The following is a 22825-nucleotide window of genomic DNA, read 5'->3' as shown; positions in this document are numbered from 1 at the left end:
GTTTACAGTGACATCTATGGAGAAAAGTCCAAATTTCTTGAAATAGTTGTTGCAAACTTTATGTGGTAGATAGCGTTCGTCAAAGCGCTTCATTTAAATGCACGGGGTTGAGGTGTACCTCCCGGTACAATATAGACAGATTCAAGTTGGACACTCTAAATTTATAAAATCGTTTAGTTTTAATTCTATATTCTATTTTCTGAACCATATTGTATGATTGTTCAACAGTTCATTGACTAATGTTTTTTTCATTACAGGTGTCGCTCACACTGATGATCTTGGGTACCTCTTTAACATTGGATTGTCGGTTGAAGAAAATTCCACAGACTTCAAAGTTCGATCCAGAATGGTTACAATGTGGACAAATTTCGTGAAGACCGGGTGAGTATATTTATCCTATAATGCCTATCCGCATTTAGTCTCCGTACTCACACAATATAACAGTAATGTAATAATAATTTCGTGTGACTATTTCTAGCCGAGTGCAGCCCTTGTAAGCCAGCCCCTCCGATGAGAGTGGGCGGCGTCTGCCCTGTGCACGTAACTGCGTGTTAGTGTGGTGGAGGATAGTATTATGTGTGGTGTGTGAGTTGAAGGGATGTTGAGGACAGGAAAAACACCCCGTCCACGAACCAAGGCAATTAATCATTTAAGGTTAAAACCTCGGGCCCGGCTGGGAATCGAATCCGGGTCCCTCTGGACCAAAGGCCTGCACGCTAAACATTTAGCCATGGAGCCGGACGTTAATTTTTATATAAAGTGCCAACACCGATCCTCAGCAACGTACTTCAGGGACAGAAACACTTTTGAAATATTGTTCTGATCCCTGGTAGAGAAGTTTAGAAATATACAGTGGCGGCTGTCACAGGATTACGTGCCCACCGAGTAAACATTTATACTTCTCAGTGCATTATGTATAGGAAGATACAGGTTTTAAGCTCATAAGGAAGGGGACTATTATTCTAAACTGCGAAAGCTGCCTATAGGATAGAGCGTAAAATCGTACATTTCGGCTCCCGGTCACATCCCTCACGTGACCGCCGAAAGACGTTCTAAGTGCAAGGTCTACAACGTTGCCGCTGGCTACGTTTCTTCGGTAAGAGGCTTGTTGTAATGAAAGAGCCTCGGTCACAAGCAAACGGTGACCGAGAAGGGTAGCTACACAGTTCATTGACTTGTACTTCCCAATGTGTTTTTGTTGAAAATAATACTGCAACCATTCCGATGGCATTAGATAGAATAAATATATTCCGGAGATATACAATGGCAACTCAGAGGTAAAAATTCCTGCCTATGATGGAGATATTTGCTACAGCTAAAGAAAGAACGGTGCATCTGACATAGAAATTAACGATAAGGTAAACTTAGGTGTGTTCTGAGATATTGACTTTTACTTTTTATACATCTATCTGTAAATATGTGTGAGTATTTTAGACTTACAGTATATTATCCATGTCTGTATTTAAACCATAACATGCCCTTCCTATGCGAAACACCTCGAACCGCCACTACAAATACACTTTCTTATGATTAACAAAGACTGAATGAAATGAAATATTTCATCGGCACAACAACGGAGATTATTTTTCCGAAAGCCAAGCAGTACGGTTGCGGATATCACCACATACTCCACGTGACACTGTAATATCTGTAGGCCATCAGACTAGGCAGCAGTCTTCTTGTCAATCCAAACCCCAACATAGGATACATGTAGCAGGATTTTTTTTAATAATCAGAGATTGGTAATAATAATTGTGAAAGTCTCTGGTAAGACGTCAACTAGAGTATGGTTCCAGTCCATAGGACCCTCACCAGCATTACTTGATTCAAGAACTTGAAAGAAACCAAATAAGAGCAGCTCGATTTTTTCTGGGTGATTTCTGACAAAAGAGTAGCGTTACAAACATATTGCAAAGTTTGGGCTGGAAAAAGTTGGGATGAAGGAGACGAGCTGCTCGACTAAGTGGTATGTTCCGAGCTGTCAGTGGAAAGATGGTGAGGAATGATATTAGTATACGAATAAGTCTGAGTGGTGTCTTTAAAAGTAGGAAAGATCGCAATATGAAGATAAAGTTGGAATTCAAGAGGACAAACTGGGGCAAATATTATTTTATAGGAAGGGTAGTTAGGGATTGGAAGAATTTACCAAGGGAATTGTTCAATAATTTTCCAATTGTTTTGCAATCATTGAAGAAAAGGCTAGGAAATCAACGGATAGAGAATCTGTCGCCACCTGGGCGACTGCCCTAAATGCAGATCAATAGTGATTGCTCTACGTACCGGTAAATCTATTGACATGAAGCTGAAGGTTTGACCTTCTCCAGATACCACCGGACAGGTCATCCGTGACTGCAGGTGGGGAGGCGGGGAGATCCTGTTCATTGTCTTCATCCATTCATATGTAGTACTAGCGCTTTGCCCGCGGCCTCGCTCGCGTCATAGTTATGTATTTCCCATTTTCATTTGAAAGGCACCGAACCAAACGTTAGACGATCATCGACTTTTGCCAGAAATGTGAGATGTGAACCTAAATGATGTGTATTCCCGTCCCAGCTTCTACCGTGGAATTGAACATGTTCATGTGTTATGTAACACTTATAACATAAAGAGAGATTTTATTTATACCCATTATCATTCCGAGTTCGCTGTTAAATGAAATTTAAAATTCTCTCTGATCTCGAAATGTAAATATATTGATATTTTACATTACTTCTTTTGTAACAATTTCGTTGACTGCTTTATGAATAGAATGAAATATGCAAGATATGAATGAGCTTAATTAAATCGTCTTAATTTTCAAAATAAACTGTTAATTATAAAATAAAAACACGGGGTTAGAATACATATATTTGCTATCGAAGTAATAATTTTAAAGATTCAAAGAAACGCATTATAATTAACTGTATCTATAATCTAACCATCAAATAACTTAAATATATTTTGAAAATATGAACTTTAATACTCTTATCAATGAATAGCAAAGCAAAGTCACCTCCGTACAGACCATGGAGGCCCTTGGAGGAGTGGAAGGTAAAGACTTCCACCATTGTTAACCACGGCACGTGATGGGGTGGAGTGGTTAGCTCTACGCCCGGCCGCCTTTGCCCCCAGGAATTAACCTGGTATTCGTTTTTGGTGTAGGCTGAGTGAACCTCAGGGCCATATGCACGTCCGGAAGTGGAAATCTCGTTTCTTAAATTTTACTACTTCCTGGCGGGAATTCGAACCCACGTCCTTCCGGGCGAACCGAGCACGCCCTTACCGCCTCGGCCAGGCAGCCCCTTAATCAATGAATAAGTAACGCAAAATCGTACGTATCACATAAGACGAAATAAATGAAATTTAAATATAATTATCTAGTTTAGAACTTCTTTATATACAATATTGGCAGTTCTCCTTCTGGTGCCCAAAATATTAAGCTACTTCGATAACTTACTCTGGAAGAGGAAACATAAAATTGTCCGTGGGAAAAACAGTCTTCGCGTAGGTCGATTCCTGCAAATGTTAAACTTTGATCTTGGGATTTATTAATTGTCATAGCAAAGCATACTCGTCGGTGGATGCAGGGTGGGTTTCGGCCCTTGGGTTTCGTCCTTTAAGAGGCCACGGTTTGCCCATGGTCCAACAGCTCTGTATTCTGACCGGCCAACTGAGCAGAGGAAAGTCGGCCACGGCTCTACCGTGGCTCTACGCCTCTGCATTCGGGAGACGGGCCTGTGGTACAGTGCCGGACTTCACGCCTGGTCCCACCCGTCGGCTGTCCTGAGAATGGTCTTCCGTGGTTTTCCATTCTCCTACAGTAAGGCGAATGCCGGGACAGTTCGTAGTATAGGCCGCGGCCGCCCACCCCCTCACCTTCTCCGCACATCTCCTTCACCGGCCTGAGAGACGGCGTCACCGCCTAAGAGGCCCACCTCCCCCCTTCAGGGGAGGAATAAAAACGTTTAGCAGTAGTAGTAGTAAGCATACTCTAATTGGAAATTGCAGTCTTTTAAGCTCAAACTAAGAATCTGATGGTATAAATGGTATTCGTGGAATGAACACTGATGCTACTCGAGCACACCATTTAATAACAGTGGCTTCAACTATTACTTTTTTAAACCCGTCACACGTAATCTAGCGCCATTGCACAACGTAGGTGGTTTGAGGTTACGTAACAACATTACAGGTGCTCCTAATTTCAAACGAAGTTTGTGAGATGGGAAACCCGGAGGATTAAGAGTATTCAGGAATTCTACTGGATAATTCACAGCATCGTCCGTTCGTAATATCGTTGCGACTGATTTATACTCTATTTCTTCTGCATCAAAATATGTAAGCAATTCTTCATTTATTTCCTTAGCCGTCTCATTATATTGTGTGAGTATTGCTCTCTCGCATAGCCAGTCCATAGATTTGTCTTACAGATCAGCGACATCGGGATATATCTTTGAAGTAAGCCTTCAGGAATCAAAATTTTCACAGCGACTTCTCATAATTCTCCATTTTCGATTTTCAGAAGAAGTTCCGAAAATTCGCCAGCCAAAAGATCTCCACTCGAATGGACAATATTCTTTTTTTCAAAGTAAGTTTGTGTTCTCTGACCGTAAGTATGACGTTTTTACATATGCCTTTGCCTCGCCGGCACGTGTCCCTTTTGGTATCACTGGTAAAGTTTGACTAAAATCTCCAGCAAGTTGCACAGTAGCTCCAACCATTATACCTCTGTTACTCCTTAAGTCTTGGAGGGTATTGTCGGGAGCCTCGAACTCGCATTTATCTCCCATTGTACTTTCGTCCCGAACAATGAGTTTACACTCTCGAAAAACCTGGACCGTGTTAGATTGTTTAGAAATATAACAGCCTCTTGATCTCATTGCGAATAAGATCAAGAGGCAGCTGGAAGCGCTTTTTGACCTCCCTCCAGTAATGTTGTGGCGATCCCAGACGATGCGGCAGCTACAGCAATGTTTCTAGTACATCTAACGTTCTCCAATATCATATTTATAAGGAACGTTTTTTCCGTATCATTGGAGCATCTAAGAAGAAGATTTTTCCAAGTTCAGACTGTATGCTACTCAAGATTTTACAATATGCTGTACTGCAAGTTGTTCTGTAGTTAAAGGATTTTCCCTGGTAGTTATCACTTTCCAAAAATTGAATATCATAATTAGTTTCCATTAAGTATTCTCTGTTCTTGTCATCTCCTGACCTGACGGGTTGATTTAAGCTATACTGATTCAAATTCTCTCCTCCTACAGAAATACTGAGTCTTTCATTAATAATAGACAGTGGTTGATCAAGGCAGAAACTATATGCGAGTATAGAACCAATCTCGAGTGTGATAAGAAAGAGAAGGTTAGGATTTGTTGGACATCTCATGAGGATGGATGACAGTAGACTGTCGAAGAAGATATGGAATGCAACCTGCTTAACTGGAAATAAGTGGATGAAGGAAGTCAGAGAAGATTGGGAGACTATTGGCATAAAGGAAAAATATCCACTGATGACAGTACAGGATAGGTCCAAGTACAAAAAGCTCGTGGAAGGTCACAGATGGACAGACACCAGGATCCAGATTCAGATCACGGAAGCCGAGAGAAAGAGGAGGAGTGAGAGAATGAAGAGGTATTGGGAAGAAAGAAGACGTACCGAACAAGTCACTCGTGATCCTCAGGGGTCGTAACGAACCTAATAATAATAATAATAATAATAATAATAATAATAATAATAATAATAATATACATTGGTTGTATACTTCACTGTGATTTAGAGTACAATCTTATACCTGCTTTCCTGTTTGCCATAAGATATCCTCTGACAAAAAATCTTTGAAATATTCCCAAAGATTAGCGGGATCAGAAATATGTCAAAACATTAGCCTAACAACGAAAATTTCACGTACTTTACAAGAAGATTTGATGAATGCCACTTATTCAATAATTAACTCCCAATGTCTGTCATTTTTCTAATAACCCCAGAACTTTACATGCACCTTGGAATGTAGGATGTAGGACACCATCCAGTTTTCATTGAAGAAAACTATGTTGGTCCTCAAGCTTCGTGAAGAAGGAGTCGGAGGATGTATAGTAATATACCCTTGTTAATGTAGAATCGTTTTTAACTCCTGGCCAACCCTCAGTGTCATCGACTTGCTTTCTTCTTAAGAATTTATTGTTCTGCCGTACATGTTATGATGGAATCTCATGGTACAGGAGAGTTTTTGCAAAAGAATCCGTATCACATAAATCAAAGAAAGCCAAAAGGGTAGTTTTTGAGGATTTGTGACTTTTTCTGTCAAATTATCTGAAGTTAAATAGACACGTTGCCCAAAAGGGTAGTTTTTGAGGATTTGTGACTTTTTCTGTCAAATTATCTGAAGTTAAATAGACACGTTGCCCGTTTTCAAGATGTAAATCGAGATGGAAAATTGTAGGATGTCTTTCATGAATAGGAAATCCAAGAATTCGCCACACTCTCTCTGAGCTACCTTCCTGTTTCGTATAATTGTACCTCACCAAGTGCTTCATTTTGTAGTGAAAAAGCTGCTTGGTCGCAGGCTTTGTTGATGTACTTGCATGCATATATAACCGAATTAACAGATCTGCTGTGTTCCACGTTAACATAAGTTTCTAATAAGCGATATAAAAAAAGGATTGGAAGGCACTACCCATCTGTCGTCAAGCTCTACACCGTTGATCTGCACTGTGAATCCTCCATCTTGCGGAGGCAATTTTTGATACAGCGGATAACCATCATGGCCAAATTGTGTTAGACAAATAAGTGGTCGTGGGTATCTCTTACTGTAACGTCCATCTTTCATGCAAGATGCATTAGGATTCAAACAACCGCAAAGTCCATGAATAATTGTAGACTTTATAATACCGTGTAAAACAGGAATTTCGGCACAAATTATGTTATCGATCTTGTTAGACGGTATGCTTTCCATCAACCACGTAATGTATGAATGTTTCTGCCGTTCTACTGAGTACATGTAACAATGCACATAGCCGAAAATTCCTGCTTTATTTAAAATGTCCATTAAATTTTTCACCTTCAATCGGAATACCCCAGAAATTATATCGTGACGATTGTAGTGCTTTTGCCCTTTCCAGATTGCTTCCGAAATTTCAATCCATTTTTGATTGCACGTAAATGGAATAAATAATACGTATATACGTAAAACGTAATACGTATAATACGTATGCAATTGCACCTTGCGTGCGTTCGTGCATGTATCGAGGCAGAATTACTCTTTGTCCAAGTTGATCGGCACTTATATCTTGCCAGCTTACTGCATCCTTTAAATGAATATAATTTTCTGATCTAAGCTGCTTTTGATTGTTGCAAAAAAAATTAGCCTCTCCGTTTCTATTCTTCCATGCATATCAACTAAATATTGAGTTAACCAAGCACCAAAACGTAAGAGTAAATTAAATTCGCCCTCTCGATTCATTATTCGAAAGGCATAATAGTTCGCCGCTGATACGTTTTTCCTTAAAAAAAGTATTTTTATGAGGATCACGTTGAGGATATTTATTGAATAGCCATCATAGGATATTGAATAGCATCATAAGACGGATGAATTTCGCTGATAATTTTGAGTTTATCATTGTGGCTCTGAATACCTATATCTCGTTTTTGATATTGTTGGCCAACGATTACTAAAGCAACCTCATTAGATGTTGGGGCATTATATCGTCCTCTGTGAGAGTCAGCCGGCTTTCTGTTCGCATGAATAACTACCTTAAAATCTTGACATCGTGAAGGCACCTTCTCAAGTGCTGTTTTCAAGTTCTCCACATAACAGTTAACATCATGGAGCATTTCATGCAACTTGTTAACCAAAGCCGGTTTAACATCTGGTATCTTAGAACATCTTATTATTGCTTCTCTTTCATCTTCACCAACAAAGTAAATCTGCAAAAATCCAGGATCTTGATGAGCATTTGACAATAGACTGCCTATGAAATTATAAACTTGATCTTATACTTTGAAAGTTAGCATAAGGCAGTGTTGGATGATTTGCATACAGCCATTATATTTTATAATTCGATCAAAAAATGGCCGTGATCTGGATGGGCAGTAAACTGAACTGTACAGTGGTTCAGGTGGAGAACCTAGCCAGAATCGTAACGCATGCCTGGTATTTCATCTTTCCATTTGAGTGTATTGCAGAATCGGCAATTATGGATCATTATACCAATGGTTATCAATAGGGTCCGGATGTTTATGCAGTAATAGGTTAGAATGCAAACTTACTGAAGCGAGTGACAAGTAGAGCCTACCCGTACCACGGTAGTGCTATGAGAATTGCATAAACATCAGGGGTTCGTCCCATTAGAACATCTAGGATTTATGTTACTCTCACTACATTGCGTTAGAGCGGGCTAGTCGACATTTCCTACTAACAAAATTATTTTATTAACAAGATTATTTAGTAGGAATTGTCGACTAGCCCGCTCTAACGTAATGTAGTGGGAGTAACATAACTTTTACGGGGTTCTAATGGGCCGAACCCCTAATGCTTATGCGATCCTCATACTATTACCGTCGTGCGGGTAGACTCTACTTGTTACTCGCTTCAGTAAGTTTGCATTCTAACCTATTACTGCATAAACATCCGGGCCCTAGTTATCAAGCTGTCACCTTCGTAATTAATTTCAGGATCGTAAAACACCCCGGAACGAAACTTAATTTTCCACGGACGCAACCGTCTTTCTTTTTGGACCCCAGGATGATGTTGCTCATATCGCGTTTGAATTGTCCTGTGATTTTCGCGATTATTTTGCTGGTATGTAGCTGCCACTTCTCTATGAACCTGTGGATTACTTTTCTGGTATCTCGTTGCCGCTGCTCTATGAGCCTTGGGGTAATTTTTCTGGTACGTGACTGCCGCTGCTGTATTAACCTTGGGATTATTCTTCTGGTACGTGTCCGCTGCTGCTCTATGGACTTCGGGATTTTTCTTTTGGTATTTACTTGCAGCGATGGTACGTGCGGAAGGGTTATTCTGTAAGAATTTGGCTGCTGCTTTTTAAAATTGTATTTTCCTCACAGCATTTGAGTGTTGAGTACAACGTTTTTTGGATACTTTTGTAACAACGAATGAAGCATTTGTTTCTTCGCGCAGATATTCATATACTTCAAATGTCCGTTAGAAATATTACCAATAAATCGCAATATTTTAAGGTATTATCTTCATCACCAAATATCCAGTATAACTGTTGATCACGATAAACTTCATTGCGACATGGAAATATTTTGCCTGCTGCCGTCAACTCACATGTTCCACCATAAGTTGAATCTTCCGACATGAAGAGTCGGTACTCTTCTCAGGAGGAATAGTTATTACCAAGATGATTTTTCGGACAAAGTGGAGAACTCTACCCAATTGTTCTAAATAGACGCGCACCGTCACCTACAATCAGAAACAATGTTATGTGGCAACACTTCACCATTAATGTTTAGATAAGTTACTGCCATTATGATGTAGGCGTGAAAAAGATGTTTCCGCGCTGCAGTCTGTTCTTTAGCTGTCTCCTTGAAATATCACACACCAGTACGTTGAATCTTCTGATATGAAAAGTCGGTACTCCTTTGAGGAAGAATAGTTATTACCAAGGACTGCCAAGGCTCAAAGCCTTTTTGCTCAAGACTCATATCACACTCACTTCAATTACTGGTCCACAATATGCAAGTTGCCTCCGCTCTCTTCTTCATCAGTATGATTGACATATCTTCGAACTTTATACAGCTTTGCGATTGACGCATGCGCGCGCCGATCCTAATGAAGGAAGAACTGGTATTGTTTTCGCCTAGCCTATTTTACAAGTTTTACGGATGAAATAATCCCTTTAAAATGCAAGTGACTGCATAACTCACTAACAAAATATAAAACGGTAAAAATTCTCCTTGATAGCTGTAATTAGCTGCCACCCCCAGAGAGCCGGGTCCGATTCCCAGCTCTGCCACGAAATTTGAAAAGTGGTACGAGGGCTGGGACGGGGTCCACTTAGCCTCCGGAGGTCACCTGAGTAGAGGTGGGTTAGATTCCCACCTCAGCCACCCTGGAAGTTATTTTCCGTGGTTTTCCACTTCTCCTCCAAGCAAATGCCGGGATGGTACCTAACTTAAGGCCACGGCCGCTTCCCTCCCTCTTCCTTGTCTATCCCTTCCAATCTTCCCATCCCTCCGAAAGGCCCCTGTTCAGCATAGCAGGTGAGGCCACCTGAGCGAGGTGCTGGTCGTCCTCCCCAGTTGTATCCCTTAACCCAGAGTATGAAGCTCCAGGACACTGCCCTTGAGGCGGTAGAGGTGGGATCCATCGCTGAGTCCGAAGGAAAGCCGACCCGGTAGGGTAAACGAATAAAGAAGAAGAAGACTTTTCGGAAATGCAAGATTTTTTCTTTACTATTGAGAGGATTCGGAAGATTGAATAAATATATATGTACATTCTTTTAAAACGTAGATACTGAACACAATGTAAAACCACATTTCACCCCTTTTAACCAATTTAAAATCGGAATTATAAAAAATTCTTTTAAAATAGTATTTATGCTATAAAAAAAATATTTGAGTGAATATAAGTAAAATATGTTTCACACAAAATAGAAATATTGAACAAAAATTAAAATTATATTCCACCCCTTTTCACCTCTTTAAAATAGGAATTAAAAAACTTTACAGTAATATTTATGCTATAAAAGTATATTTGAATGAATATGTGTACAATATTTTTCACAAAAACGGAGATACTGAATAAAAATGTAAAATCACATTTCACCCCTTTTAAATCGGAGTTTTTAAAAATCATTTCGTAGTGGGCATCTACACTACGGTAGGAGGATATCCTCAAATTTTCATATAATTATCTCCAGTAGGTTTAGCTGTGCGTTGATTATTAGTCAGTCAGTCAATCAGTCAGTCAGTCAGGGCATCTTGCTTTATATATACAGGTAAATAAGGCTGTATAATACGTATTGGGTATGCAAGATACACTTCTAACATTATTGTAACATTTTATGAATTGGATATATGTTTGAATTTTCTGTAGTACGTTCAAAACTAATTCCATGCTATAATTTTGATTACAATAAACGAGTACGCTCTCCACAGTTGGTAGTCATCTGTGACTGGGAGAGAAGTGTATTCATTCATTCATTCATTCATCCATCAATCTAACCAGACACTACCGGTCGAACTATAATTGAACTCTTCAAATTGGGTTCAGAAATTCAACGCTCTCCCGTCTGAGCACTAAACCCGGCTCATATACTTCTCAAACCTTATCTCAGAGAGAGTTCAGAGTGAAGACGGTCTTAATTTGTACCTCTTGATCTGTTTCAGGAACCCAACACCGGAAGCGACGGAGGATATTCCAGAATGGCCCCCTTTTACTGTCGAGGCAGGTGACTACCTAGAGATTGGATCCCAGTTGGTCGTTAAGAATCACATGAATGAGGAACGTGTCAACTTTTGGGAGAGTCTTTTACAGTTAGCTGAGGACTTCAACGGAACGAACTCCGAGGAATAAATTTCAGAAAGGACAATTTTTGAAGTCGTCTTGATATTGACAAAACTGATATTGTTTCTGTTATTTCGTGTAAGAGATTTGGAACTTGGCGATCAGATGAGCAGTAATGGTGTTTGTTGTAGGATAACAACATCAGCTGATATCTTGAATGGCTTCTCACGGAGGTGGTCACCGTTCGAATCTTTACCAATACATTTGGGTTATTTATTATTAAAAGTTAATGGCTTCATTAGTTTGCTATAATTTGTTACAATAACAGAATACATATTTTCCAGTTATTATGTACCGTGTAATTTTATCACCCTATTCTAACATTTCCTATCACATAAATCATCTTCTAAAGCTCACACCTTTAGACTTGTGTACCTAGCAATCTATTATTATCTACATTAATGCATAAGGTGGCCAACGAGTTAAGTCTAACGTGACGTCACTGGGAAGACACGGTGAGCTTTGAACTCGCCACTCGCTTTGAAGTCTTGGTTGTGTTGAGTTTGTGGGTGATAAATAGTGAGGTCAATGTTATAAAATCTATCTTACCGGTGTAAACACTTCGTTACTCATTTAGCAGACGATAGGTTTTTTTAGTATTATAAGTATTTAAATAAAATCTGTAAAAATAGACCTAAATTTTCCTTTGCTCTGTGTAATAATATTGGTTACAAAACTCAGGACGTAGTTTACCATCGATTCCCAAAGAATGAGTCTTTACAAAATACATGGGTAGCTCGGTGTAAGCGAATGGACAAGATAAATATTAATAATCTCAGAACATGTTCATAACATTTTCTTCCCGATTAGTATGAACGATACTTGGTAAATGAAATACTGGATCTCCCAATACGGAAGATATTGAAATCGGACGCTGTTCCTTCCCAGAAAATACCGAATTGGCATGGAAATAAAACTGAGGCAAGTGCATTAAGTCATTTTAACATTCATTAATTTCGGCTTTTATGTATGACTTAAAATTTTAAATAACATTTTAAACTTAAAGTGCTTGTTTTAATAGTACAACGGAGCGAGAACACCGCCGTTACCCGAGAACAGTTAAGAAAAGTGCCGTAACAGCATTAGACTCCTTATGTCCGAAGAAACTGAAACTAGACCAGGCAACCAACACAGAACCCGCTCCTCCTCCAGATATATTAACAAAAGACCAGGAAAGTTTTGAGCTAAAGAAAGAATTAATGATTCTGTGGAGGAAAAATACTCCCGTGGAGCAAAACATTGCTGCTCTGAGGAAAATTAAATGTAAGAAACACGTGATATCTGCCAAGATAATTATGCCTTACAAAATGTGACGTGGAACTATAAGTAAAGAAGTAATGGCTCTTTTGTCCCAGTGTTTTACACCAGGTTAAAAACGAAGTTTGCTGAAAAGGTAAAAACGTATCAGATGGAGCCCTGAAGATATTGCAAATGCACTTACTTTAAGAGCGGTTTCCCCCAAAGCTTTCGCTTGTTTGAGTAAAAGGAAATACCTTTACCCTGCCGGTCAACTCTTCAGAGGTGGACAAAAGAGTTGAATTTAATCAACGCTAGGTCACAAATCTTCAAACCACTCAAGGCAATAGCTGATTTAAGCTTCAATGAAATGAATGTCGACGATCGCGTGAGTTATGATTCATCCGATGATGTGATACTCGGGCCACACAAAAATGTTCAGGTGGCGATAATTCGCAGTTTATCTTGAAAATGGAAACAGCCTGTGTACTACAACATCGATTTTACGATGACAAGCACGTTGTGGCAAACAATTTTCAGAAAGCTTGAAGGGGCTGGAGTGCGTGTCGTTGCTGTTACTTGCGAAATGGGGGATGGGGGAGAATGCAAAAGTATGGAAAGAACTTGGGGTACCTGCAAGCAAGACATATTTTTGTAACCCTGTGGACAGTAATAGGAAACTCTCGGTGTTCTGCGACGTCCCTCAGTTGATAAAACTATTACGTATTAATTTCCTTGATGATGGAATCACTTTGCCAGATGGGACTACTGTGACGAAGACTCTAATACTGTAGATGATCTCTTAAGGCATCAGATAAGTGATCTTTCAATCGTACACCATATATCAGACGTTCACCTAAACTTTACTGGGCGTTCTCGTCAAAATGTCAGAATGGCCGCTCAACTGTTTTCACGTCGCACTGCCCAAGCAATTAAATATATTCTACATAAACCTAATGAGGAGAATATTATTGAATTAATAAATGATGTATTCGATGGTTTGAACCCAAGGGTTCCTAACGATAAAAAGGCTCCCATTAAAAGTGGTTATGGCCACAAACATTGAAGTCAAGAAAACACTTTAAGAAGATTTTTTGACATTGCCCGAGGATGCGGCTGGGGAAAAGAAGCAGTCTCCTTCCGTTGCAGAAAGTGTTTTTAGTATCCATAACCTTCCTCATAGGACTCTTTGGAGATGTGAAAGGGATTGGAGCAAAGTACATTCCGACTTCCAGTCTGAATCAAGACTGCCTGGAGAATTATTTGTCTAGACTTCGGGGTCTCTGTATATTTTATAACAAACCCACCCCTTTTGAAGTGAAGAACAGGATGCACCTCTTAATACTAATTGGGATTGCGAACGACATACCTCTATCTCGTGGGTCCTGTGCTGCTGCGGACAGAAGTCAACCTTCTTCATTTTCTGAACCCCTGACACCTGACGAAGGAACTGAAGAAGAATTCCAGAATTTCCTTTCCAGAGAACGTTGCATCGAAGTGACTGACAGGTCGTCAGATGTTTCAAGTTTTGCCGAAAGTGAAGAAAATTTGCTACTTGATACTAACCTGAGCAGTTTAGCGATTTCCACTGAAGATGTAACAGACGATGCTTTAAAATACTTGGTAGGTTACGTCGCCTACAAATGTAAAAACATGGACAGTTTATTTGGGAATAAAAAACGGATATATGTCGCCTTGATCCGAAACTATGATCTGAACAAGACTGGATCACTATTGTTTCTAAAGGTTGCCGCAATTCTCCTTCCACTGAAGGATATTTAAAATATACCGTGGCAGAAACAGCCCATTAAGCACCGAAGCCTGCCAAGTCGTGATAACCTGCAGATAGTGGAAGGGTATCTTTGCTGAATCCACCTCCGTCTTGTTTGATAAAGAAGAAAAAGTTAAAACAATTTTAAGAACTATCTATTCATTGTACCGGGCGAGTTGGCCGTGCGTGTAGAGGCGCGCGGCTGTGAGCTTGCATCCGGGAGATAGTAGGTTCGAATCCCACTATCGGCAGCCCTGAAAATGGTTTTCCGTTGTTTCCCATTTTCACACCAGGCAAATGCTGGGGCTGTACCTTAATTAAGGCCACGGCCGCTTCCTTCCAACTCCTAGGCCCTTCCTATCCAATAGTCGCCATAAGACGTATCTGTGTCGGTGCGACGTAAAGCCCCTAGCAAAAAAAATCTATTCATTGTAATGTGATTATTAACAAAAAACATGCGCGACTAAGTCTTACGAGGTTGGCACATGCATTTTGCACTTTAATTCGCCCTACGATAAATATTTTCTATTTTTCTCTTATTCATTAAACATATTCATGATTTAAAAATATGCTCCGAGTCATGAAAGAAAAACTTTCCAGTCTGAGAGCGTAAAAGAAACGATAAATATTACTTTGCATTCAGCATTTAACGCAAGAGAATGTTAAAGACCGCAGATGAGTTCTTCCCGATGACGTCACAAGCCGCTGAACACTTGCAGCACACATGCCTGGAATGTCCTACATACTGAGTATTCAAAGTTCCTTTGTAATGCGTGTTGGATTAACCGATATGGAACTCAACAAGGATAGTTCATCCCTGTCTCTTTAATTGGTACTATACTCTTCCAAACTACCATTTACAAAATTATTCTCCTTTTCTCGTAATAATGACATCCACAATGTTTTTCCAAGGAACTTCCGAGAAACGCTCGATAGGTATTGGTACATTCGTCTGTCAATATAAGAATGAAATAGCGTCAGTATGTCTTTCGAAACGACGTAACATCTAAACCAATGGACGAAATTTCATGAACGTTTACACAAACATTCTCAGAGGGAGCTGTCACACTGTCAACACTAGCAAATGTGCCCGTGCTTCGCTAAGGTATAATGCATTGTATACGGATATCGAAGTAAATTACTACACATGCAGTGAATATGATCCTTTAAATAGCATGTCCCTTAGCATTATTCAGAAACAGCTGGGGGAGATTCCCATCCGTTGTTTCCTATGTAAAGTGCGAACTGCGGAATTGTGATGGTAACGGCAGGCTCACTTTGCTACTGCCATTCACAATCGGGTAGGTAAGTTTTCATTATAATGGGAGGCCCTATTACCTACTGCACGGTCACAACCGATTTGGGGAGATTTCGTTACAATGGCATGCGCCCTTTCCTACTTCCAGACAGTTTACAGTTGAGACGTTTTTATTATAATAGCAGGCACCTTCCCTACTGCAAGACAAAATTGAGTTGTGCTGTTATCGTTATAATGACAGGCCCCTTTTCTTACTGACAGTCACACCGAGTTGGTGAGTATCCATTATAATAGAAAGGCCACTATGCCTAACTCCAGTCGCATTTTAGATGGGTAAATTTGTTTATAATGGCGGGCACACTTGCCTACTCCAGAACACAATCGGTTATGGAAGTTTTGAACAAAATTTCATGCTCTCTTGACTTCTGCCTGTCAAACCGAGAAGGGAATTACAATGGCAATCCCTCATTAATAATGTTAGTTACAAAGGAGTAGGAGAAGGATCCCATCCCATTCCAGTTAAAGTCGACGTGGAGGGTAATGATTACAATAGCAGACGCCCTCCTGCTGAGAGTCACTGTCGATGTGAAATATTAATTATAATGACAAACACACCCTTTCTTCATCGCTACAAATCGACTTCAATGAGTATATATAGATCGACATTCGATGTAAATGCATGTTTAGAATATTGCAAACCTTCATTTAAGTTACAGATTAACTGCTGCTAAACGATACATCATATCGACAATCGGATTGTACCATAAGGTGTGTTAATTAGAGGTCTAAATGGCTGGTCTTAAGATATTTTCTCCTGTCTCATCTATATATGGGCGAAATTGAGCTAGAAACGTTGAACAGCGTGAAATTTGGGTAATGTTTTCTCACAGTGCGTTAATTTTGGGTACTAGTATGACAGCTACAAACATAGAATTTGGCTCACGTATGGATACTGGGTGGGACAATGTTCGTGTGGAATTAGATTATTCTACCTTTCCTGTAAGTGATTCGAACTACAAATTATCCGTGATCAAAGAGCAAAATGTAGGTATAATCGAAAAGTCTTTAAAATTCCATCAATATTCCGAAATTTTTCGAGGGTAAAATATGAAATATTTAAAAGTCTTGGAAGTTTTCCGTCGGTTACAGGCTAAAACGTATAATTTTGCCCAATTTCAGTTTTCTAGCTCGTCCGGCGGATTGTGCCATAAACTTGATTTTTTGATAGGGGGCGAAATTGAGGACTTCAAGGAAACTATTGCTAGAAAGTGCAGTTGGTCATTATTACCACGGTAATGGATAGCAGTACGAAAATTTCGCGCAAATATTCAATGCACAGACGGACGGTCATTACGATTTTATTTATATATATCTAGGTTGATAGATGGAATCTGCTCCACGAACAACACCTTTTGGTCTATGATCGCCGGACTTACCCTGCGAAACCGACCATCCATGGTATCTCCTTTATACTGTAGATTCTTCTGTCGAAACAATGCACAAGAGAAAAAATTTAGGAATGGATTTCCATCAAGGTTGGTTGATTTCCATTCAGATTGGTCTTGTATATAATGTGAGAGAGTAAAGTCACTGTTTCGGTTCCCTATAAACATCCAGTCTATTCCGGGAAATTGTAACAGTATGGACCTTAAAACCTACCTTTAGGCATGTGGATGCTAAATGTGAAGTTTGGTTGAAATATCTTCAGTAGTTTTCAAGTTATAAGAAACACGCTTTACACGTACCCGCTCTTTAGGTAAGTCCAGTGGGACTTGTACCAAAAAACGGTCCGTTAAGTATATCTCCCTTATTAATCCTCGTATCAAAATGATGCATATGAGAAAAAAGTTTCTGAGAAATGGATTTCCATAAAGGTAGGTAAATTTCCCATTAAGTTTGGCTGTGAACATTTTGTGGGAGTGCAAAATCACGGTTTCGTTTTCATATAAACCCCGAGTCAGTTCAGGGATTAGAAACAATATTGGCCCTTAAACCTACCCAAGGACAGATGGAGTCTAAATATGATGTTTCGTAGAAATATATCCAGTAGTTTTCAAATTATAGACAAGGAAACAGACACCTAAGCTAAAAAAATATGCATATGGTCATTATTACACCTGAAACTGATAACTGTACGGAAATGTAGAGGTTAGGGGTATCAGATCCAGAACAGAGTATATCTTACCCGACTTCGAATTCAAGAAATCTGTTAGATATGTACGGATTTTTCGGGGATTTGTCGATGATACAAACCACTATCTGATCTGTAGTGAACTAAGTACCTGTAGGCCTAGGATAGAAAAAGTGAAATCTGTCTGCAAACGAATAAGGAGAGAAAAATCTCGAGGACGAGGAAATTAGACAGGAATACATGGATATTAGTGAGAAGTTCCGAACATGGGCAATAAGCAGGTTCAGGATATAGAAAGAGATTTGGTGGCATACGGGGATGCTGTAGTAGAAACAGCAAGGGAATACCTAGGAACAACTGTGTGAAAAAAGGGAAAAGGCGAACATCTTGGTGTAATGATCAAGTGAGAGCAGCTTGTAAACGTAAAAATACGGCTTATCAGAAATGGCTCAAAGCAAGGCCTGATGTAGATAGGGAATTGTACGTAGATGAAAGAGAACGAAACAAATAGTTGTTGAATCCAAAAATTAATCGTGAGGAGATTTTGGTAATAACCTGGAAAGGCTTGTTCAAGCAGCAGGGATACCTTTCTAGACAGTAATAAAGAATCTAAGGAAGGGAGGGGGAAAAGTAAACGAGCAGTATTTTGGGTGATTCAGGTGAACTCATAATATATCCTAGGGAATCACGGGTCAGATGGAGGGACTATTTTGAAAATCTGTTCAACATAAAAGGAAATATTCCTGGTGGCTTCACGAACAACCGAGCTCATGGGGAGGAGGAAAATGATGTTGGTGAAATTACGCTTGAGGAAGTAGAAAGGATGGTAAATAAACTCCATTGTCATAAATCAGCAGGAATAGATGGAATTAGACCTAAAAGGTGAAGTATAGTTGGAAGGTAGGGATGAAATGACTTCATAGAGTAATAAAATTAGCATGGAGTGTTGGTAAGGTTCCTTCAGATTGAACAAAAGCAGTAATTGCACCTATCTATAAGCAAGGGAACAGGAAGGATTGCAACAACTATCGAGGAATCTCATTGATTAGTATACAAGTCAAAGTATTCACTGGCATCTTGGAAGGGAGGGTGCGATCCAATGGCGGCTGGTGCAGAAAATCAGTTGTGTGCTGAAACCCATCCCCATTCCAAAAAATAAAAATATTTAGAAACATACTGGTATGTCGTTTTCAAGAGGCTCTCCACTTAGTTTTCCACACCGAACAAACACGCAAACAACCCCAACACATATACACATTCCCCTCAAAAAACTATAAAACTATATAATTAAACACGCAATAACACCTGCAATGGCAAAATATTCATGAACTCAAACACTTGGTGTGAGCGCGCACAAACAGAACTTCCCAATGTTACCAACATCATTGAAATAAAACCAGCAACAGTGTAATGCAAAAATGCATGTTATATTTTTATAGTGACATTATAAACTAGACATTTTAATTAAAGAAAATCACAATATCATGTCCTTATTTTGACAACATAAAAGTACAATTTTTATAGTTCATCGATTTACAAATGTGGATATGGAATAGGCAAGTTGGTAGTATTCTATCCTCTTTGGTATTAAAAGACCTGGCGGGAACAGCTCTACAGTATTTTGTTTTCCCGTTTGCTTTGAGCGATCCCCTCTTAAATACTACCGCTGAGTCAAGAGGGTGCCAGCTGCCACGTTCTCATATCGGTCGTAATGAAAGTGTGACTAGTGCTAGTGCTGCCTCACTGTGTCGAACGAAGAATCGCTGTTGTTTCCACAGCCTATCGGAACGCATGCGCAAAAGGCAGAGTTCCTGGTTTCTGGCTAAAAGCTTAGCTCTCGCTGAGCTTTGAACGCACAGCTCCCGGCGTGGAGCGCACCAGTAATTACCTGCTTGTGATGGGAGTTGAATAATTTCCTATTCTTTGGCTGACGTCTTTTTCAATGCACTGTATTTGATTGTAGATAATATTTTTAAACTAATTTATTTTTCCTACAGCAGTGTGCTGCAGCACTTCAGCACATAAGGTACGGCCACCCCTGGGCGATCAGTGGTTGAGAGGAAGTTGGATGCAAACCAGTATGGTTTCAGACCACAGAGGGACTGTCAGGATCAGATTTTCAGTATGTGACATGCAGTTGAAAATGCTACGAGAGGAATAGACAGTTATGTTTGTGTTCCGTAGATCTAGAGAAAGCATATGGTAGGGCTCCGAGGGAAATGATGTTCGCCATACTAGGAGACTATGGGATTAAGGGTAGATTATTAAAATCAATCAAAGGCATTTATGCTGACAATTGGATTGCAGTGAGAATTGATGGTAGAACGAGTTCTTGGTTTAGGGTACTTAAAGGGGTTAGACAAGGCTGTAATTTTTCACCTTTGTTGTTCGTAGTTTACATGGATCATCTACTGAAAGATATCCACTGCAGGGAGGGATTCAGTTAGGTGGAAATGTAGTAAGCAGTCTGGCCTATGCTGACGTCTTAGTATTAATGGCAGATTTTGCCGAAATCTGCTGAAAAAATTGAAAATAGTGAAACTTGAAAATAGTTGCAATGAGTATAGTGTGAAAATCAGCCTTTCGAAGACCAAATTGATGCCAGTAGGTAAGAAATCCAAGAGAAGTGAATATCAGATTTGTCATACAAAGCTGGAACAGGTAGATAATTTCAGGTATTTAGGATGTGTGTTCTCCCAGGATGGTAATATAGTAAGTGAGATTGAAACATGATGCAGTAAAGCTAATGCAGTGAGCGCGCAGTTGCGATCAACAATATTCTGTAAGAAAGAAGTCAGCCCACGAATGAAATTATATTTACATCGGTCTGTTTTCAGACAGGAGTGAAAGCTGCGTGGACTCAGGATATCTAATTCATAAGTTAGAAGTAACAGACATGAACATACCGAGAATGATCGCTGGCATAAACATGTGGGAACAATGGCAGGAGGGTACTCGGAATGAGGAGATAAAGGCTAAGTTAGGAATGAACTCGATGGATGAAGCTGTACGCATAAACCGGCTTCGGTGGAGGGCCATGTGAGGCGAATGGAGGAGGATAGGTTACCAAGGAGAATAATGGACTCTGTTCTGAAGGGTAAGAGAAGTAGAGGGAGACGAAGACGACGATGGTTAGACTCGGTTTCTAACGATTTGAAGATAAGAGGTATAGAACTAAATGAGGGCACAGCACTAGTTGCAAATAGAGGAATGTGGTGACGTTTTGTAAATTCAAAGGCTTGCAGACTGAACGCTGAAAGGCATAACGGTCTATAATGATGTATGTATGTATGTATGTATGTATGTATGTATGTATGTATGTATGTATGTATGTATGTATGTTATGTGACAATGTTGTCGGAAAAAATTCTGGCCCGCAGCACATGTATAACTTAGAACGAAAATGTATTCATACAAACTGAACCGTAGATGACAGAGCACCGAGCTCGATAGCTGCAGTCGCTTAAGTGCGGCCGTATCCATCACTCGGACATAGTGGGTTCGAATCCCACTGTCGGCAGCCCTGAATTTCAGTGGTTTCACATTTTCACACTAGGTAAATACTGGGTTTGTACCTTAATTAAGACCTATCTGTTCCAGTGTGACGTAAAGCAACCTGTGAAAGAAACACAGAGCATTTCTGATCAGAGTTCGAAGTTGAAATATAATCACATAACGGTTTTTCAAAGCGCAACGCTGACATTCTTTGTTCTGTAGTTTAAGAGAGACATATTTCATTGGAAATGAAAAATGCCAAATATTGTCCATCGAATTAATGCATTATATGTACTCAAACTATGAAATCATCATCATCATCATCATCATCTGTTTACCCTCCAGGGTCGGCTTTTCCCTCGGACACAGCGAGGGATCCCACCTCTACCGCCTCAAGGGCAGTGTCCTGGAGCTTCAGACTCTTGGTCGGGGATACAACTGGGGAGAATGACCAGTACCTCGCCCAGGCGGCCTCACCTGCTATGCTGAACAGGGGCCTTGTGGAGGGATGGGAAGATTGGAAGGGTTAGGCAAGGAAGAGGGAAGGAAGCGGCCGTGGCCTTATGGTAGGTACCATCCCGGCATTCGCCTGGAGGAGAAGTGGGAAACCACGGAAAACCACTTCCAGGATGGCTGAGGTGGGAATCGAACCCACCTCTACTCAGTTGACCTCCCGAGGCTGAGTGGACCCCGTTCCAGCCCTCATACCACTTTTCAAATTTCGTGGCAGAGCCGGGAATCGAACCCGGGCCTCCGGGGGTGGCAGCTAATCACGCTAACCACTACACCACAGAGGCGGACCAAACTATGAAATACCAAATTACAAACCAAGGACATCGCTTTAGCCAGCCATATTTTTATGGCGATGCTACCAGCGTAAATGATGAGGCTCTCTCTATACATAAGTGGCAACTAAGCCTTCTCTGTCACTTGGCTTTGGGGAGTGCGGAGGATTCAAGGGAAATATGTGAAAAATGGACTATGGTCAACAATTGAGTACACACATCAAAAACGACCTTCTGCCGCGAGTATCTCAATAAAGGATTCACCAATTTAATCAAGAAATTGACTGAACTAGATTACTACGCGGTTCGAGTTAGGCCTACGTAGTTGTCAGGTTCTATTCGGGAGAAAGTGGGTTCGAATCCCACTGTCGGCAGCCCTGAAGATGATTTTCAAGTAAGGCAAATGCTGGGATGTGCCTTAATAAAAGAAGGCCACTGTCGCTTCCTTCTCAGTCCTGGCATTTTCCTACCCCATCATCGCCATAAAATCAGTCTGTGTCGGTTCAATGCAAAACCAATAGCAAAAGAAAAACACTAATCAGGAAATTGTACATGTTTTTGTGTCTAAAATCTAAAAATTTCTAATTTATATATTTAAGTTGACGAATAAGTATATAACCTATAAGTAGATGAATATTGTTAC

General features: G+C 40.1%; 1 protein-coding gene across 1 annotated transcript in view; it reads left to right on the top strand.

The window, feature by feature from the left end:
• The window catches only part of LOC136877726 (juvenile hormone esterase), a 101101-nt gene extending 89318 nt beyond the window's left edge, over window positions 1-11783 (top strand). The window contains exons 10-11 of the mRNA XM_067151936.2: window positions 258-381; window positions 11329-11783. Coding sequence (XP_067008037.2) covers window positions 258-381; window positions 11329-11515 — 311 coding nt within the window. The 3' untranslated portion in view covers window positions 11516-11783. The remainder of the gene's footprint in view (window positions 1-257; window positions 382-11328) is intronic.
• Window positions 11784-22825: the final 11042 nt, after the last annotated feature.

Source organism: Anabrus simplex, chromosome 7 (assembly GCF_040414725.1).
Source record: "Anabrus simplex isolate iqAnaSimp1 chromosome 7, ASM4041472v1, whole genome shotgun sequence".
NCBI classification, from domain to species: domain Eukaryota; kingdom Metazoa; phylum Arthropoda; class Insecta; order Orthoptera; family Tettigoniidae; genus Anabrus; species Anabrus simplex.
The sequence above is the reverse complement of the archived record's forward strand: the minus strand, read 5'-3'. Positions and strand labels throughout refer to the sequence as shown.